Source organism: Podarcis tiliguerta (assembly GCF_965153285.1).
Source record: "Podarcis tiliguerta genome assembly, chromosome: 4".
In the NCBI taxonomy this organism is placed as follows: Eukaryota; Metazoa; Chordata; class Lepidosauria; order Squamata; family Lacertidae; genus Podarcis; species Podarcis tiliguerta.
The window spans coordinates 52938815-52956397 of record NC_139537.1 but is presented as its reverse complement, the minus strand read 5'-3'; the positions used below and the strand labels follow the sequence as shown (position 1 = coordinate 52956397).

General features: G+C 41.6%; 1 protein-coding gene and 1 long non-coding RNA gene across 2 annotated transcripts in view; one reads left to right on the top strand and one right to left on the bottom strand.

Annotated features, from left to right (window-relative positions):
• The window catches only part of DSCAM (DS cell adhesion molecule), a 317397-nt gene extending 299887 nt beyond the window's left edge, over nucleotides 1–17510 (top strand). Inside the window, exon 33 of the mRNA XM_083438762.1 lies at nucleotides 15016–17510. Within this exon, the coding sequence (XP_083294888.1) occupies nucleotides 15016–15356 (341 nt within the window). The 3' untranslated portion in view covers nucleotides 15357–17510. The remainder of the gene's footprint in view (nucleotides 1–15015) is intronic.
• Nucleotides 1–17583, bottom strand: part of LOC310676693 — a 50272-nt gene that overhangs the window by 19060 nt on the left and 13629 nt on the right. The gene's annotated exons all lie outside the window — the stretch shown is intronic.

Below are 17583 nucleotides of genomic sequence, written 5' to 3'. Positions count from 1 at the left end.
TCCTGCGCACCTAGCAGTTCAAAAGCACATCAAAAGTGCAAGTAGATAAATAGGTACCGCTCCGGTGGGAAGGTAAACGGCGTTTCCATGTGCTGCTCTGGTTCACCAGAAGCGGCTTAGTCATGCTGGCCACATGACCTGGAAGCTGTCTGCGGACAAACATCGGCTCCCTCGGTCTATAGAGCGAGATGAGCGTGCAACCCCAGAGTCATCTGCAGCTGGACCTAACGGTCAGGGGGTACCTTTACCTTTACCTTTATGTTGTAAACACAGCAGAAAGCAAAACAGTCCTCCTCGCAGCCTGATTTTGTCGTCCATGTTTACTCAGAAGAAAGTTCACTATATTCAGTGGAACTTACTCCTACCTAAGTGTGGCTAGGGTTATGGCCTTAGACTGCTCATCCTTGGGATTTGTATTGCCATGCCCCCTGTCATAAACAGTCTTAAAACTTGTAACTGTTCCCTTACCTTCAGCAGTAATTTTTTTAATATATGACCTAACATAATGTTTTGCTCCAGTACTTCCCTTCTGAAGAGACAATAAAGCAGGTTCTTATTATTGCTTGCTGCTCTCTGATCCCAAGCTTGAAATGAACAGGAGGGGGCAAGGAGGGCAGAAACCTTATTTTGCAGGACTCATTGTGACTATAAAGAAACTACTCAGCACAAGGGGTGGAAATACGACGGTCACGTTAATCTAAAAACAATTTGTTTCCAAAAATTAATTCTGCAAGTCAGGCAAAAGAGATGAGAGACTGCTATGTTTTCAATTCCAGCTTTCTTTGTTTTAGTAGTATCATTTCTTATGGGTGGAAACTAATGTATTTGGGAGTCAGAAATCCTTGGTAATCTTCTGCCACCAGTAAATCAATATCTACCTCCCCTGCTGCCCCGCTTCAGCCACTTCTACACCACCACTGGCTTTTAAAAACACACACTTTGAAATCACATTAACTTATATTCATAATTAACTTGTTTAACTTGGGGGGGGGGTTCTTTTTAAATACACAGTTACGCTTTGTTTGAACAAAAAGAATTCTAGCCATCCAAATTAGGCTGAAGATCTGACATAATTGCTAGGGAGTGTTGAGTCTTCTCGAGTTTTCATTAGTTAGTACCATCTGTCATCCATCACTGTGTGCTGCCTGAGCCCTTGTGTTATGTTCTCCACCATTGCAGGCTGCATGATTTGTCATCTCGGGCCATTTTCCACCTAAGTACCAGCCTTGCTTTTGTATTGCCTCAGATACTCCTGCGATCTGAGAATCACGGATAATATGTTACTTCGTTGCACGTTGCCTGGCAGTGAAAAACCATCCCCAGGACATTTGTGTTGTGAAAGGCATATTGATTCTCTCCCCCCCCCCGCCCCAATTACCATCACCATTTAGGGAGAATATGAGGTGTGCTAGGGAGAAGCAAGTTGCGTGTTGTAGTTCTGTACATACATATCCGTCTAGGGTGTTTATTTCATTCCATTCCACCCACTCAGCATTACAGCAGAACATTCAGAAGCTGTCCCAAGATTCTAATAACCGAAAACCTGTGAAATGGATGAATTCGGTTCTTTAGCTGTGCATTTCCACTGTGCGGTTTATAAGGCAGTAGCTTTTTCTTTCTTTCTTTTAATCAAGTCTTGATTTGCTTGAAGCAATTTGGAGATTGATTCAGCTTGTCAACCTTGTTTCATAAAGGAACTGCGAAGCATTGAACAGTGATGAGAGAATGATATGAGCAGGCAAGTGCAACAGCATTACAAGAGATGGCAGAGAAGTGAACCAGGTCGGAAGGATTGTTTTAAAAGCAGAAACTGGGAATCTCAAAATATTTCGCTTCGATGGAATGCAAAGCTCCAACATGGTTTCTGGCTCTATGTTTCTTTTCACGAGTTAATTCTAAAATGTTTTGGGGATAATTTTGTGGGTAGCACATTAGACTCTTAATCTCAGAGTTGTGGGTTTGAGCCCCACGTAGCGCAAAATATTTCTATATCAGACTAGATGACCCCCTTGGATCTTTTCAGCTCTACAATTCTATACATCACATACATATTATAAAAATGTATTGCTGATAACCTGGGCAAGTCAGTGACACTAAGGCCTCTAACAGCCATATTACACCAGAACTGCTACATCATACAGTAATTAGGTGAATTGATGCAGTAATACATTCTCAGTCAAGGCTGAATTAACCATTACACTGAGCACTCCATAGTATAAAGACCCCACAACACAGAAGCAACTAATATGGCTTACTTTTTTTATGAATTTCAAGTGCACAGTTTGCCTACCCTTGTTCAGTACACCAGGCCCATTATGAATTCTCCCTAGCTCAGAAAATGAGGGTAGCATATGCATCATCTGACAAAATGACCCTTCAGAATTTGCACTGCAGTTCTCCAGCCAAGCAGTGTATACAAAAAATGCATACACTATGGTAACATGTTTGCAAGAACGCATGTATTAGTGAAAATAACATACAAAATTGCATTAGGGAAAATTGCTTTGCAAAAAAAAACCCCAACACAATCCACTGTGTATATTAGGCCAAATAGACGATTAGAATAAATTTTTACTAAAATGTTGATAGATGTTCAGGATAAATGGGGGGCAGGTGTTGGGAATCCCCAAACTGATGTGTGAAAAGTGGAGAACTGAGCTTAAAACTGGAAAAAAATGAGAAATGGAGAGACACTGAAATTGATAAATTCACTCATCTCTGGTCATGATCCATGCTGTAGTGAAACAGGGTTAGTGTGTTAATACTGTGCAGTTGGGAGAACCAAGTGAGAGGACACGGGTGTGCGAGAGTGCCTGCCATAGTCTATGCGTCTATGCATGTCTGATGGTTGGGGTATGCATCTTAAAGGAGCATACTCTGAAACCCTTGAGTTACAATTCTGTATCATTCTCCATGCCTAATGATAAAGGTTTCCCATTTCTGGCCTGTGCCAGTGCCAAGTTTCTGCAAATCTATAGGACTTTGGAGTTATTGCATCTTCACGTTTTATATTATTGGTCATTTCGCTGATTTATATAAACACAGAAGATATTTCAGTTTGTAGAACCTTGCTGCTTCATAAATACTGCCAGCTACTGTGAACAAAAAGTGTGCTGTTGGCATAACAGTATCAGCATAGAAAATTTATTCAGGAGTTTTGATGGTTTCGCATTGCAGCTGTTTGGATACATTAACTAATTGTGTGGCTTGTATATAAACATCTAATTAAATCAGTGCCACGAGATATCTGCAGATTCTGTTCAAGTAAGAACGAAGATTGCAAACATTATTTATGAATGATGAGTTAATTTGGTGGATTTTAACTATCATTTTGGTGGAAGACTGACACTCATACACAAAAACCCGCTAAAATTGCTTTATCAGAAATAATTGTCCCCCTAGTCTTCCTAGGCCAGTTTTATCCCACCTATAATCACAGGACTGATGGTCCTGCCTCTGGCTTACTGCTCAGGCTGCAGCTTCTATTTCTCCTCTGCCTCTAGCCTCTATAAGCCTTGTCGCTCACTGCCATCTGACCCTTCTAGAACTCAGTATTGAGTGCCTGATAAACTGACGCTTCATGTTTACTAATTCCTTTGTATTTTTCCCTTATTCCTGCTATCTTTGTACTTCAGCCTCCATGACAGACAGTGATATCTGCATAGTAAGTTATGTATTTCCCCCCTCTGGGTAACAATGGACCCTGAGATCATTAGTAAAGCCAGTTGTAAAAGATGGCTATTTTTCAGCTTTTACAGTGACAGAACAAACAGAGAAATCCATTTAAACCTGTTTTTTGTACTATACGTAGTCATTCAGTGTATCCAAAGAAGGAACCAAAAGTACAAGTTGGAACACTTTGATTTTGATTGAAATGAAAGCCCACATACATTCTAAACACAGTGTTTCTGTCAAACTTTTATAGTCTCCTGAATTTGGACCTCAGCTTGACCTGACAAGTATTTTCGTTCACCAATTGTAGCAAATGAAGCACGTGATCTTGCTTTAATGAGATATGGCTTGTGAATTACTTTAGAAAGCTGTTACAGGATATGTAACCAGAAACAATTGTTTCCCTAGGAACAGTAACTGATGCAGCCTCTTCATAAGGTTCTCAGGTCAGTTACAGGTCTTGCTGCTAGCCTTCAGCTAGGCTACTTTTCATTATGCTGTTCGCTTTTTCTTAAGTGGTTGGCTTCAGAGCAACATAAGGCTCCCTAACAATGAGAAGCATTAATTGGTACTTGCCTGAAGGAATGTGACATGATGACTATGGATGATATAATATACCAGCTAACAAGCATAATTCTACAAAACCCTAAGGATGAAGATCAAAACTCTCTCCATAGGGCAAATGGGGTTTCCCCTATGTACTGGTTCAGTAGGGCGACAGGCAAAAAGCCAGCTAATGGATGGGTTTTCTTACCATCTTTGGATAACTATTGGTGTCCAGAAACCATACATTTCATTGCTTGCTTCCTCAAAAAACAGCAAAATACGGAAACTACAAGATTGGATGGCAAGGTGTGTATAAGAGGGGTTGTCATCAGGGACTCGATTGGACTAGATTGGTGACATACTTTTTAGACATGCATCATTTCACGACACAGTAATTCAGTTTTACTAGCAAACCAGAAATTAAACTAACCAATTTCCAGCCCCGGGACAAACATGGGGAGCATTAGCTCGAGACACCTGCACACTGCAGCCAACACACTAACATGTCGCGAGACACAGTTTGGGAAGCTCTGCCATACACCTTCACCTTATTTTTTTAGTCCATGGTCCTTGTAGCTAGAAATCACTCAGCATAAAGAAGAAATTCTTGACTTTTGGCCTCAGTAGATTAATTAGCAAAACTAATACAACACATACTGTCAACATCATTCAGATCTGATCACTGCTGAACTTAAGGAGACTCGGTTACTATAACTACTTTGTACATACAGTCAGTCAAGGAAGTTCTGCCAAGCCATGCTAAGCCTTGGATTCTGAATATCTTCAAATTCAGATCATTCTGGCAATGGTTGACTAGTTAGGGCCCATTTACTTGATAGCTGGAGCAGCATAATAGATCCTATTCCACTCCAGGTAGTGTTTAGAAGGTATTTTTCTATGTAGATTGGACAGGTGGCACCTAACAATTCCTATCCCATTAAAGGGTGTTGGCAGTATGGTGTGCTTGTGTCCAGAAAGTCCACCCTAACTATGCCTAGATACAGACAACCCTTGCACCACACGTCTGTAGGTGTATTACCTAATTCTTATTCAACAAGATAGGACAGATGAGCACAACATTTCAGGTGGTGATGTGAACACTATGGTAAATTATCTCCATGTGTCCACAAGCTATGTTTGCATGACTGTATGCTCAAGCCTTGCCAGGATGATTCAGGTATAAACGACCAATGACTAAAGAGGTGGCATTGTAGCATAACTGATAGGGCATGCAAAATCAGTCTGGCTGTATATACTAGCTTTAGTTAAAACGGTGCAAAGAGTAATATGTAACTGTGGCTGAAAAGTGATCTAGATCCCAGAATATTGGGTAGTACTTGCCAATAAAGTGCTTACCAGACTGTTCTCAGTGGGATTTCTGCCAAGTTGTAATGGCTCTAATGGCTCAGTCGGTAGACCACGAGACTCTTAATCTCAGGATCACGTTAGGCAAAAGATTCCTGCATTGCAGGGAGTTGGACTAAACGACCCTCTACAATTCTGTGATTTTATGTGTTAGGCAGGTAAAGGTACTGCTCCAAAAGAACAATTAGAAACCTAAAGTGAGCTCCTAACTGTTCCTTTGCAAGCAGGATAGGCCGACTGCTGATTGGCATTGACAGCCAACCCTGTTGGGATCTGTTGCATGTTTCCATTAAGAACTCCCCCAGTACAATTGAGGGGACACTGTATGCAAAGCAGGGGGAGGTCCATTTGCAGGTGTGGTTTGAATCTAAACCATGCTTGCAAACAGACTTCAAAGGGGCCCCTTAGAAGTTGTCACCTGACATAATAATGAGGCCAGGCGGGCAGCCCTAATCACCTGTCCAAGTTGGCCCACAAGGATGGAGCATAATGGCGATGTAAAGAATCTGGACCAACCCCAACATAGCTGGTATGAGTCCCTAAAAGGTTGCATATGGTATCCATGAGGAACCCTGGACTCAGCTAGATTGGTAAAGAAAAGGTGAATTATATGCGTTGTATGTGCGATATAACATTGTGCCACCAGATGGCGATGTGGAGCACATTTTTTCTCTACCTGATTTCCCTGTTTAAATTTGCAAAGCTTTAAACTGAAACGGTTCTTTGATGCATCTAGATTCAGCCCCGTCTCTGCCAGAGTGGGACACTGTTCTACAGCTTGGTGACTGTGATGTGGCAGGAGTGCTAAGGATTATTTCAGAGCTCACTGGTGGGCTAGGAAGGTGAACTGAGGTGAAGTTGCAGTGCCCAATATATGAAGTATTAGTGCAGTGTCTTTCCCTTATTGAATTTTTAACCCAAACTTATTCCAGGAACACACTACATGGTTTCCTCTGTTCTCAAATGAACTCTAGTGGTAAATGAGCTTCCTCTGACATTTTGCATTATTAAAGAATTTCCATTCAGTGTATGCAGTCATCAGCAAGCTAGTAAAATGTAGGGTACATGAGTGATAAGTTTAATATGTTTTCTATCCTTTATCAAGTGACTGGAAGATCGGTTTCGGCATGTCCTCTTAAAAATATATGAACCAGCTTGTGTGACGAGCCAAGAAGGGGAACAGAGCTTGTAGTATATGGTGCCTCTTCTATCATTCTTTCATGATTTATTTAGAATGTTTCCAAGATTCAAATGCAGAGTTTGTATTGATTTTACACAGCGAGATTCAGCTCACAAGTTCCTGCAACTTTGCTGCTGCATTAATGTAGAACTTTTAAAAGTCCTGTGAGCTGTGGTGATGTGGAAACTGGCAGAATTGGACACCTACTGACTGCTTCTTGGGTTTGGACTATTTTTGTAGTGAAAGAACAATTGTTTCAGCTACAGGCACAATTTTGACATCCCTTGAAGAGTGTTGTCTAAGAGGAAGTGAAGGAGAATCTGTAATGTTTACTTGTACTTCCTTACTGAGGGAAAAGTAAACTTGTTCAGCTGAAGATTTTGAAGCAAAATCTTCTTACGTTAGAAGATTCACCTTATTCATGGAAATAATCCATGTAGAGGTTATGGGGTCATAGTGTGTAGCTCTGCCCCATTGCTGCCAACAAAAGTGTCGCCACACCCACTGCTGGCCATGCTTTCCATGGCTATATGAAGGAATCGTAGAATGCACCCAGATGCACATGTATAGAGCAGCTCCACATGAAGCGAAATCTTCATCCATCTGGGATTCCACCTTGAATGTTCTTTGTGTGGTGTGCATGCTATGTGATATGGGGCCCAGTGATGAATGTGTAACTGCACAGCTGGCAGGCACATTGGTGAGGGAGGCAGAGAGAATTTGGGGATAGAAACTGCTGGGAACAGTAGGTCTTGCTGAGAAACTAGCCAGAAACAGAGAGTTATTGTCAACCCCCAAGATAAACAGGTGAGGACCAATGCAAGGGAAGATGTAACATCATTGGGTAGACTGAGCACAAAGAGGGATGCCAGGGATGTTGGCCAGTGTTGATGTGGACCAGTCCATATGTGGGACCACACACCCCCTAGTACCCTCCTTTAACAAACTAACAAGCGACCCTGTGTCAGAGAGAGGTCTGCTATTTTTATCTCCCATGGGCAAGACAAAATGTTATGAGGCATGGAAACATGCAATTTGAAGGGTCCACAAAGGTCAGCTAAGTCCAATCCCCTGCAACACAGGAATCTTTTGCTCAATGTGGGGCTCAAACCCACGACCCTGAGATTATGAGTCTCATGCTCTACTGACTGACCGAGCTATCACTCATGATGCTAATACTTCCCAAAGGTAAACACCCCCTTCTGCCTTGGCCAGTTCTTCCCTACAAATCCTCCTCTCCACACATTTGTGTTGGCATGGCAAACACAGGCTTATGAAAATGCATTTGCTAAGCAGCACACAGTTTCACCCCCAAGGAGATTGGTACATTATTTGGTATGCAGTTAATTAAATTGTAGTAGGAAATTATTAGTTTTCAAACGCCTGTTGCTTAATTGCCTACTCCGGGAATGACAATACTTCCAATTACATGGTCCCAGTGCAAATGTTGATGCATGCAGGAATGTGTGTGCAGTCCCACCAAACACTGGGCAAGTACCTTCACTAGCGTTCATCCCCAAACAGGTGTGCAAGTGGCATCCATTGTGCACATGGCGCTTAGCTGGATTTATGCCATGTAAATGTAGTGGAACATTTCCATTTTTCATGGCACTTTCCAGATCTGGAGACAAGGAAGCAATTCATTGACTGCTCGCAAGCTTAGTCCCGGTGGAATCAGTCCTTAACTTAAGGTGATGTTATTGCCTATGTATACCACAAAATGTGTATTGGATGGATGGATGCTTATTGCTGCACATGCTTTTCTTATCCAAATGGAAAGCTCAAATATTTTAAGTTATATTAGAAAAACTGTCATTTCTGAATAGCTTTTGTAGTAATTAAGCCTCAGTTCATGAATTATTAAGCACACTCATTTTCAGTGCTCTTGAGTTGAAAGGTTTGCTTTCATTCCTAATAAAGCACACACACCACTGAAAAGAGGTAATTAGAGTATCAAAGCCAGTGAAGCATCTTATTACTTAAAGCTTTGCCTGGAAATGTTATCATTTGGCTGCATTGTCCTTTAGCAAGATCTAACAAATCTTACTTGTGCAGAAACTGGTAATAGTTTAGATTATGAAAATTGAACATTTTCCATATTTCTGGCTGTGAAATCTCCACTTTATAAAAAATTGATTGTCATAAGTTTTGATCTGTTCTGTTGATCAGACTTAATCTTAAAACTCCAGATGGAGCCCTATAATATTTATTTCCCTTCAAAAACACTTTTTGTTCCAACTCTGATCCTAACAAAAGGAAAAATGTAATGCAAGATGAACAGCCCTCTTTCCGTATTATTTTTTATTCAGTCCATCTATAAGCTCCATGAGGCTTGGTGAAATGACAGGTACATCAGCACATCAACCAAACTAGTTGTTTTCTGGCCTACAAACTGACTCTCATAGTGGCACACAGGAGGAATCCAAGAGGCTTCCTCCTATTAAATCAGACAAATAGTCCATCTCTCCATATTGTCCATGCCGAATGGCAAAAGGTCTGCAGGATTTCAGGCAGGGAACCCTCCCAGCCCTGGCTGGAGATGGCATAGAAAGCACGTGAATCTTCTAACATTGGGCTGCCCCCCCCCCCCTTCAGAGGGGTCAGCTGGTGCTAACAATCCAGCAACAGTCACGTTTTCTAGAAACAACATCATGCAAAACTACACACACCAGCAATAAAGAGAGAGACGGTGCAGCAAAAGGACCTCAGGTAAGCACCAGGGCAAAGCTACCCTGTGCACAAACCGAAAGAAATGTAAAGTGCCACATGAGTGCAGCCCTACCAGCCTGAGTGCAGCCCTACCAGCCTGAGTATAGCAGGGACCTCTTATAACGGAATTGTGCCTGGGGGAGACTGTACTAAGCCATGATGGGTCCACACAGTATTCTGCTGCAGCACCATCAGCACAAACCAGTTGCCACATTATTACAGCCGTGCATGAGACTGCATGCATGGCTACCGTTTGAGCAAATGCCATATTGCTTGCAAGTAATTACCAGGAAACAGATGTGAAAACAAATCTAAACACTGTTTGGAAAACTTTTGCTGCGCATAAAATAATTAGGATTTAAAATGGTAAATTGAAAAAGCACACAAAGCACAATTTATACCCTCATGTTTGTCATAATCAATAGAATCCCACAGCGTCATCATCCACCATTCATACTGCAAGTGTCTGCAGTAGAATTACAATGCGTTGTTATAAATGAGAATCTGTCTTAGTAATGAAGCTGTTGTGGCGATGGTCTCTTGTTCAATGCAATTTTGAATCTAGAGGAGTTGGGGATTATCAGCCTACATCAGGAGGGATCAGAGATGGCAAGAGGATTTCCTAGGCCTTGTACACTGTGCGTGGATTGGGGGCCCTGCCTCCCACTCCCCTGCAATTTATTGACAAGAACCTCTGCTTTAAAAGGTAAAGGGACCCCTGACCGTTAGGTCCAGTCGTGGCCGACTCTGGGGTTGCGGCGCTCATCTCGCTTTAGTGGCCGAGGGAGCTGGCATACAGCTTCCGGGTCATGTGGCCGGCATGTCTAAGCCATTTCTGGCGAACTAGAGCAGTGCACAGAAACGCCATTTACCTTCCCGCTGGAGCAGTACCTATTTATCTACTTGCACTTTGACGTGCTTTCAAACTGCTAGGTTGGCAGGAGCAGGAACCGAACAACGGGAGCTCACCCCACCACGGGGATTCGAACCGCCAACCTTCCGATCAGTAAGCTCTGTGGTTTAGACCACAGCGCCACCCACGTCCCTGCCTCCCATTCCCCTGCATTTTATTGACAAGAACCTCTGCTTATATACATGTATTAACTTGGCCTGTCCTATCTTGCAGGGCTGTTGCAATTAGAAAAGGAGGGAAGGAGACAATAATGTGCACAGCCTTGAGCTCCGGTAGAAAAGCAAAGTACAAATGCATGTCACGCAGCACCTACTTCAGTAGGAGCCACCAACATGGATAGTTCTAAAAGAGGAATAGACAAAATTATGAAGGATAAAGCTATCAATGGTTACTGTCATGATAGCTATGTTCTGCCTCCTCAGTTGGAGGCAGCGTGGTTTTGAATAGCAGTTCCTAGAAACCATAGGAGGGGAGAGTGCCATTGCAATCAGGTGCTATGTTGGGGCTTCTCATAGTCATCTGGTTGGTCACTGTGAGAACAGCATGTGGGACAACGCGGACCATTGGCCTGATCCAGCAGGCAGCTCTCATGTTCTTAATTAACATTATTTAATTATCTTAATTAACATTATTTATAGATCATGTAAAGAAGAAGCCGCCAGAAAACAGCCTCCTTGCTTAAATTGCATCATTCTGTAGTCCTGATATTTACAGCAAAAATACTGTAAAACAAACCAAAAGTTTGCCAACCCTGATAAATAAGCAAAAAATAACCCTGATAAACAAGCAAAAAATATTCCAAGTGCAGTATGTGCGGTGTCTGAACTACCAGCTGTAAGCCTTGCCTGCCTCACAGGACTGTTGTGAAGATATAAAGATATAAAGGGGAAAGGGGGGCAATGTTCATGGCCTTGAGCTCCTGGGAAGGAAAATTAAGATACAAATATACAACAACTATGTGCAGATTCAATATATCTCTAAGCACAAAACATTTTGCCAACTGTGATTTTAAAAAAGAACTTATGTTAAAGTACAAGCTAGATGAATTTTAACTTGCTGCAGCTGTAAGTAAGTAAATATTTTATTATTGTATTTGATTTGTTTTGTATCTGTGGGATGGGGGTCTGCAGTATCACCATTTGCCCTAGCAGAAAGGAAAACATTATTTCAAGTGAAATACTTCCAAGTAAAACATACCAAAGCCAACTAATTGTGGTTTATTCTGTAGGGCAGCACACTTGGGGAGTGAATGAAATAATGTGGACATGAGCAAAGCATTTAAGCAAAGATTCCAAACATACCTCCTTCATCTGGCTTCTCTTGCTTTCTCTGCTGACCTGGGAAGGGCTCCTCCTGAGTCCCAGGTGGGGGTGATCATCCTTCTTTGCTCTGATTACTTAGCAATAGTGATTAAGCCAGGCTTACAATTCCCATCATCCCTGACCACTAGTCCTGCTAGCTAGGGATCATGGGAGTTGTAGGCCAAAAACATTTGGAGGGTCGAGGTTGAGGAAGCCTGGATTAAGCAATAGTGATCCTTAGCAATGGTGCTGCCTACCGCTGAAGCATTGGAGCTGCCTCTGTGATTTGTGCTCTGCCTTCAGAAATGTCCAGATGACATTTTTTTTGCTAAGGGCCCTGCTAGCATGAAGCCAGATACATGCGTATCCTCTGCACACACACACACTTGGTTTGGTGGCCCTGGCTGAAATAATGTCAGAGTGTGCTTTCATATTTAGAATGAGTTTAAAATGAATGCATCCCCATTCGTTTCTGTGAGAAACGACTGAAAATATTGAAACAAATAGGGAAAACAAATCAAAATGGTTTGTTTTCATTTTCTCCATTTGTCTCTCATCGGAAGGATTCCTGAAACTGCTGAGAAGTATTGCATTGCTTAGCAAATGGATACAGCCAGATAATATTCTGTATGGAGGGGAAAGTTTCAAGTGCTCTGAAAGTGACAAGGCCTGAGCCCTGTTCATGGGCCAAACACATGAGTGTGCAGACTGTGTGGAGGGACATGGGGCTGTGTACGCCAACCCAACATCACCAAACACATGGTTCTTTCCACTCCCAACCTTTTGTGCATTCAGCTGAATATCTAAATTGAATCTGCTGAGAATGTGACTTCAGACCTTTGCACTAAATATGCAAAGGTCAAGAGCAAAGATGGTGGCAGGATGCATAGGGATGGTTGGTTGGTTGGGTGTGTGTGTGTGTGTGTGTGTGTGTGTGTGTGTAGCTCTGTGCTGCCTAGAGACTTTGTGCTCTCATGCATTTGGCTGAGTACAGCTATGAAAGCTGTACTGAAGCATAAAGCAATGGGAAGTTTGTTAAAGGATATCATCCTCTTTTGGGGTACTCATAAAATCCCAAGACTTTGTCCAATCTGTCTGAAATTTGGTAGATCTAATATTGCATGAAGTGTAGTTACACTACCAGCACACTGAGTACCACTTGGATGGAAAACCTGAAAGCTATAGGCTTCAGAACAGGCTTAGTCTCTGTTGCGATTAGTGTAGAAATGAAATGAGAGAAAATGAACGAGATAGTAACAAATGAGAAACAAAATTAATGAAGCTGCCAGAAATGGACAAAAAAAGGCATGTGTTCATCCCTAGGTGTCACAGTCTGAAACAGCAACTGTACCATAAAACCCTCTAGCTCAGACCACTTCCTCGGATGTTGCTATAGCTATGCCATAAAATCAGCTGTAGAAGAAGATGCCCTCTAGGCAAATTCTAAAAGCAAATTACACATATTAGATTTATAACAGTTTCATAATAAGAATTATACTTCAATGCTTTTTAAAGAAGATTCCCTAGCTCTTCTCACAGGACTATAGCACATAGAGTTCCCTGAAGGCAGCATGTTGACTTTCCCCAACCTGGTGCTTTCCACATGTTTGGGACTAGAAATCCCATCATCCCTGACCACCTGCCATGGTAGCTGGTGCTCATGGGAGTCATAGGTTGGAGAAGGCTGGATAGGATATTAAACAACCTTAAGTCTTTTATAGTGATAGGCCCTAAGTCTTTTTGTTCCCTAGTTTGCTAAAGAAAAAGAGGGGTCTGGAAAAGCTTATTCTACCCTCAGTATCTTGGTCTCACCTCTGGCTCTTCTCCCTGAGTCCCATTGTTCTATGCTGCTTCCTGTGTTTTTGTTTTAGCTCAAATGATTTTTTATGCATCCAAAGTATTTTAGGGTGAAATGAATTAGAGAAATATAAATTGGCAATTGTAAGACCCTCAGGCCCTTACTATTCTATTTCCAATGGGTAGCCTTATGTAAATGCTCAAGTATGCTAATCTATTCCCAAGACAAGAAGCGCACACTATTCTAAAAATAGTGCACCATACATCTGTGTTGGAAACTTAGCTGCAAAAAAGCATATGGCACCAAGCAAAGCCTGCAGGAATAAACAGAGATTCTGTCCAAACTTCTGAATGATTTTCTCTTTCTGTGACAGTAAATCAGGAAGAGAACAGGAACTATTTGTCTTTTTGGTAACAATAGCCTAGTTGTTGCTTATATGAAGCCAACTAAGGAATCTGCTTTATCTTTAATTACTGGGCAGCTTTTTGTTTTATTAAGTTTAGAACAGAGGGGGGAAACTTTGTGTCATGTGTTTAGCTCAACACAGTTTCTAACTGAACTCTATGTCACAGACCGGCCTCCAAGTCTCTCCTTTGCAAGTAGCTCATGGAACTAACTGTGCTATTATTAGGAATATGCTGTATGGAAAAACCTCTGGCTTATTTCTGTTATACATGGATGCAGTTTGGGCAGCCAACTCTCAAGACACAAGCATATTGGATCCACATTGAACTGCTAGGATTAATCTATTTTAAAACTGTTTTCAATATGGATAAACTCTATAGCTGGAAGAAACTTACCGGTATCTATGTTCAGATCAAGCTTGTAGTGTATATTATCACCTGACCAAACAAGCCCATGATGAGCTATATATTGCGGCCTCCCCTCATTTTTGCAGTTTTTAGCAAAACCAGGAAGTGTCATGAGCACCGGTGAACTGTTTGCTATGAAGGTGATGTTTGGCATGTCAGTTCAGGAGTCAAACAGGCCAGGTTTTGATGCTGCAGTATTTGTGGGAGCGAGCCAGAGAAGAAAATGAGCTTAGATGCTCCCCGACCAGGTAGGAATGGAGGTGTTATTGCAACAGCTTGGAGCGGTACTAATGATCTTTTCTGTCACATCTCCTGCTTTTACCATGCAGAAAGCTAGCATGTAAAGTTTCCACAAAACAGCACCAGATCAGGACCTCCCTGCACCATATAGTTCTTTAGTTCTGACCAGGAAATTCTGATAAGTCCTGCTCATCAACAATGGTAGAAGTTGCCTGAAAGTTGCCTGCTTTCCACCCAGTGCATATTAGTTTTGTACTGAAATAAGCTTCAAGTTGTCCTCATATTTCATGGATCAATAGTTCTTTAAATTGTTGTTAATCTCTTGAAAAAACTGATGCCGTGAACAAGGTAGGCTATGTTTTACAGTGGGTGACTAGATAGGGGAATAATACTTATTTCTGCATTGGATATAAGCTTTCTGTATACAGGAGAGTAACTAAGAAACTTTTTCTTTTCCCCTCCCCTCCTTCCCTGAACAGGTGACCTCATGCATTTGCCGCCGTATCTTAGAATGGACTTTTTGTTAAACCGAGGTGTTCCAGGCACTAGCAGAGACCTGGGTTTAGGACAGACCTGCCTGGAACCTCAGAAAAGCCGGACCTTGAAGCGCCCAACAGTCTTGGAGCCAATACCTATGGAGACTTCATCCACAAGAGAAGTACAGTCATGGCAACCTGGTGCCGTAGCAACATTACCTCAGCGAGAAGGAGCTGAGCTAGGACAGGCAGCTAAAATGAGCAGCTCCCAAGAATCCCTTCTGGACTCCCGGAGCCACTTGAAAGGAAACAATCCCTACGCAAAATCTTACACCCTGGTATAACAAAGAGAGAGCATGGCTGGACAGTGGCTGTAAATACTTAACGGTTATTTAAAAAGAAATCCAATCAAAGCTACCTTTTTTATTGAATTCCAATATTTATAATTAAAGAAGAAGATTGCCAAAATATTTGGGACACAAATGCAACCTACAGACAGTGCAAAGACTCTCCTGCTTTTTTTCTGTCTGAGTGTGAGCTTCATCTGACTGGACCTCCTGAATTTTTTGAGAAAAGGTTGTCCAGTTTTTCTGATATTCACAAGCTTTTGTGTTTTTACTGATTTTCTACAAAGTGCATGGGGACTAAATAAAATATTTTAAACTGGGAGTTCCATCACACACAAGTAACGAAAACAATTTTTTAAAAAACCACCCTGTTTGTGAATTTAGAAGGAATATTTATTTGAGAAAGAAAAACAAAACCCTTTTGTCATGTTTTGCACAATTTTTTTTAAAACTAGAAAATGGGTCCTTGATCATTTTTTTTTCTTTTTCTTTTATTGTTAATTAGGATGAGTGCTGTCAGTCAGTGAAGTGGGGAAGGGAGGGGGAAGCAATTTGGTTTTGGCAGTTATTTTCTTTTTATATTAATTTAATGAGACACTCTTTGCATTTTGTCTATGCGAAATAAAAGGGTCTTCTGCCTTTATCTGTGTGTTTGCATTGCCTTGCCTTGTTTCCACTTAGGCTGTATTTATTTAGCACTGGATCTTGTAGACTTTGTAGAATTATAACGCACACTGACTTGACTGGAAGAAGCTTTTTTTAACCATTGGAGAGGCAAAAAAAATATCTCTCAGGGACTTTCTGTGAGGGGGGGAAAGCTGTTTAAAGTCAAATTTTAAATGGATGCAATTATGAGAACTGATGAATATTCATAGTATGATGTCTTTGAAATGGATGCTATTGATGTCAACATTTGCTTCTCAAGTTTGTAGACTTTTCCCCTTTCCCCTGAAACAACAGAGATGGTCACAGAACTAGATCACTGGGTGCTGATATACTATGAAGTACTGTTGCCTGTGGGTTTTTTGGTTGTTGTTGTTTTTTGCTCAAATCCCAATGGGTTGTTATATTATGGGACGCAGGAAGGCACTTTTCCCTAGGCTAGAGTGCCAGCCCTAGAGAAAACAAGGGGGAAATGTATATTTCATTTTCTGTTCCACATTGTGACATAGTTTACATGGTTTTTGTTATCTTGCTTAGTGCACAAGCACTACAATGCAGGTTACAATGCAAACCTTGTGCCACAGCAGCTAAAGTTGATTTGTAGGACCACACATTGCACACTCTAGCATTAGCAAATTTTACTCCACACTCCTAGCACTTTGCTTAACATGCTTGGATATTTGTCCAAGTGATCTTCTAAGGACAACCCTAACTAAAATGAATAAAGGATCCTAGTTTTGACAATCTGACATGTGTTTGAATTCATCTTCTGGCTTTCACATCTTTCAGACTGTATTGACGTTTTCAATAGATATCAGTTACTAGGCAGCCTTCCAAGCCAACTGTGATTCTAGAATCTATCTAGCAGCCGGGGCTGGCCCAAGACATTTTCCTGCCTGAGGCAAAAGGCAAAATAGTACACCTTTCATTTCATATACAGAATCTGATCAGACCACAGTTGAATCATTTCAATCTGCCACTACACTTAATAGCAGCAGAGGGAACTGGGCAGGGCGGGGCCATGCATGGCACAAACAGCTCTCTCCTCCAACATGTTACCACCCATCTCTTCCCTTCAGCATCTTCCACCTGAGTTAACTGATCTCACTCTGCCTAAAGATAAGGCCAGCCCTGCCAGCAGCCACAATGAAGGTGTACCCGTTTTTCTAAGAGCTCATAAACTCAGGCACAGCAAATCCTGAATGTTGATTGGCCTTTGTATTGAATTTTGGGTTGTTTCCTAGCTCCTTGATCATATATTAAGCAGCCATGTGGTTTCATCAGATATGATTTCTGCCTCACCATTATTTTCCTCCCATATTTTTGTATCCTGAAAACCCTGATCAGTTGTGATCACATGAAAATGCAGAACTTGCATTTCTGATCTGCTAAGCCTGCTTTTAAATGTGCGAGAAACTTTTTGATAAATGGATCCAATCCACCCATTTCCTTGTCCTTGACACTGTGGCATCCAGTATTTGCCAGATTTTTTTAAAAAAAGCAAGCCCACAGCACCCTATTTTACTTTTCGAGGTCAGATAGCAAATCCAGATGTCTTGAG